We start from the raw sequence: 3191 nt of genomic DNA on the forward strand, positions 1-3191 counted from the left end.
AACAACTGTCCACCTTGCACACATGACAGTCAGTCTAGCCATGACATTACATCCCTATTATAAGCAGTTTCAATATACCAAAGGCATTATATTTACACCATACCTCATATTCCCAATGTGCTGCAGATCCAGCTCCTCTCATTTCATAGCCAGGTATGCAAACACATATCCCACATGACATATCATAGTCAGCTGTTGAAAAAAAAAGAAAATCATAGGTAATCAGGCAAGTCATATACAAGCGAGTTTAATAAAACTGAATTGAGAAGAGAATGACTGACTATAATGCAACGTAGCTACCTCAATATATAAGTATCAAAACAAAATACCAACAAAGGCTAATATTTCTGAAGTCAAAACTTACTCATGGGTGACTGCAAAGGTGCTGGAGTTAGAAGCAAGTCATCAGCAGAAGTAGCACTCTGATAAAGGTGGTTCCCAACTTCCCCTTCCATCTCATAACCAGCCTACCAAGTATATACAAACTAAACTGTACACATCACACAAATAATCAATGTTCCAAATGGGATGTTGAATCGACCAAACATAGCAACTGCTGACTATACAAGATCATTATGCACATACTGTAATGTATATTGGCTCCACAACATATATATATTAACCCTTGAAGGACAAGAACATTCTGTGCTTCATATGCCTACAGGAAGTACATACACACACACACAAAATGCCCCATGTATCACATTTATCTGAATATAATCATGCTGTGCAATGTGTGACCACAAGACAGAATAAATCAGAAACAAAATACTTTAAGAAACAAGTGGAAAGAAAAATATAAGATGAATTTACCATATTTTGCTCTGGCTAATGGCCAGATGTAATTACAGCAAATGCTATATGTTATTCTTTAAGGTTAAATGATCACATGACCCCTTTTAAACACTCTAGAAGCACAAGAATGTACAAACTTCTATGTTTAAACACTGCAGACTACAAAGAAGTAAAAAGGGACACTTACACTCATTGAAGTATATGGCCTCACTTCTGAAGGAGTGAGCACTCTTAATCCTCTGCAATAGTTAGAGCAAATACTAGAATATGCCTCTGATAGATGAACTTCACAAGAAATGGTTAACGAGAATAGTATGCAACATTCACCGACACCCATTATGAACTATGCTCTCATCCCGTAAAATATTTACCTGACAAAATAAATATGCACAACGAGAGCAACCACTTACAGATTCCAAGGATCAACTGAAGTACTCATAGACCTATAATTCCTCCTGGCATTAGTTCTTGAGCTTAGTGCTGCACTCTCTCGGGCCACAACTTCTTCTAGTACACGCCTCTGGACTTCACGTTCAATCAAGAGAGCCAATCTAAAACAAAGTACATATGATCACTAACACATATGCAGATGTAATTTGCTGTAATTAAATAGCCATTCCATCAATAAAACCAAATGTTATGTATCAACAATTTATCATTATCCCACCTATCCTCCTGTAACAGTGATGAGTCTAGTGGAAGATCAGTGGGTCTTTCAACATGGTGTCCATTTTCTTTGTCTTCCCTTGCTTCTTGATCTTCTTGGGTCTTGTCCTTTGGGGCAGCCATGTTCTTTGTTCCTAATGGCTGGCTGAAGATCTGATCTTCCAGATTGCAATAATGTTGTTTTAGTGTTTCAAGTTCACGAATCTGGAGGTTAAAAAGCCTTTCTTTAGAATCTTCTTAAATTTGCTTTGACATATTTTTCTAAGATTTCTATAAGTACAAAAAATCCAAGTTGAGGATATATATATGTCTACTAAAGTCTCAAAAGTCTACAAATAAAAAAAAAGTAACGAGGGATTTGATATAATTAAGTTTTAATCTGAATTAGTGTCATACCGTCATTATTTTTTATTTCAGTGAAAACTGTGCTTACCTGTTCACTGACACTGGTGTCTTGCTTTTCTGACCCTTCACGAAGTCTTAGCAGCACTTCTGATGCCTTGGCAACTTCAGCTTCAGGAGAAATAAGAGCACTACTTTCACAAACATCTTCAAGGCCTGAGTGCCATACTGCAGACTTCTCATATTCTTTATTTACTACTGGTTTGTCTTCTGTTCCTGAGGATCCTTCACTGTTTTCCGGCCCCAATACTCTTCTGATTAACATTGACTTGAGACTGATTTTCTAGATTTCCATTTGCACAACCTTTATTATTATTATCTAATGGTCTATTGTTATTGTCAACACAGGAAGGAGGGACATTTGGGTCACTAGAGCAACTATCAGAGGGTGCACTGTATACCTCATAGGAAGACTCATTCCCACTTGCCTTGTATGAATATGAAGTGAGGGTTTCCTTTTTGTCTTCAGCCTCTGCTGGACTTACTATATCTATGGAGCCTTTCCTGAGACCCTGAGAACCTGATACTTTTATTGGTGTTGACGTTGCAGCTCCACCTACAACTGGTGATCCATGTGGTATGCGCTCACCTTCTACTTGCAGGATAGGAGATGTAAGGAAAGCTGCTAGATTATCTTTGGCAATGGCACTGGCACAATCTGGAGTTCTGGGAATCTCTCCTGCATCTAATTTGATATTCTTAGAGACAAGCTCTTCCCCATCACACTTTAGTGTATGTGGTAGATTTCTAGCTGCACTTGCTGAAGGTTCCTCTCCTCTCATCTGTGATAAATCACCACTTACATATTTATCTTTAGGCACTTCAAGAATATAGTCACTCTTCTCATTTACAAAGGCACCGTGTCCACCCTGGTTATGCTCCTTCCTCTCCTTGACACATTCTGAGGGAGGGACATCAAGAGGTAAAGGAGACAGAGGTGAGATCAGGGTTTTTTTTTTTTTTTTCAAACGAGGGCTCGGGCACGATGAGACAGAGTAGCAGTTGTAGAAGGTTTCTGAGGCTGGTAGAATTCACGGAACTGTTTCCCATTCTTGGATCTTCCTTATCTCCTGGCAGAGGTAATGTCAGGCTGAAAAATCAGTGTTGCATAAGACATCTTTCTAAAAACACAGAGAGCATGTAAAGACAAACAACTACAATTAATATATTTTCAAATGGTGTTCTTCATATAAAGACTGTCAGACGATTGAATCTTGTATATAAAGGTATGTATTAGACAAAAAAGACATTGATACTGATTCCTAAATTATACATTATAAATGAAGTCACATGACAATACCATAAATGAAGATAAGAAGATATCAATA

General features: G+C 37.8%; 1 protein-coding gene across 1 annotated transcript in view; it reads right to left on the reverse strand.

Moving 5' to 3' along the window:
• LOC119582068 overlaps positions 1-2805 on the reverse strand; it is a gene marked incomplete at its 3' end in the record, with an annotated part of 4768 nt that extends 1963 nt beyond the window's left edge. Inside the window, 6 exon segments of the mRNA XM_037930308.1 lie at positions 104-192; positions 365-467; positions 983-1034; positions 1206-1346; positions 1463-1665; positions 1895-2805. Of these exon segments, the coding sequence (XP_037786236.1) occupies positions 104-192; positions 365-467; positions 983-1034; positions 1206-1346; positions 1463-1665; positions 1895-2128 (822 nt within the window).
• Between the last annotated feature and the right edge of the window lie 386 nt (positions 2806-3191).

This window comes from Penaeus monodon, chromosome 15 (assembly GCF_015228065.2).
Source record: "Penaeus monodon isolate SGIC_2016 chromosome 15, NSTDA_Pmon_1, whole genome shotgun sequence".
In the NCBI taxonomy this organism is placed as follows: Eukaryota; Metazoa; Arthropoda; class Malacostraca; order Decapoda; family Penaeidae; genus Penaeus; species Penaeus monodon.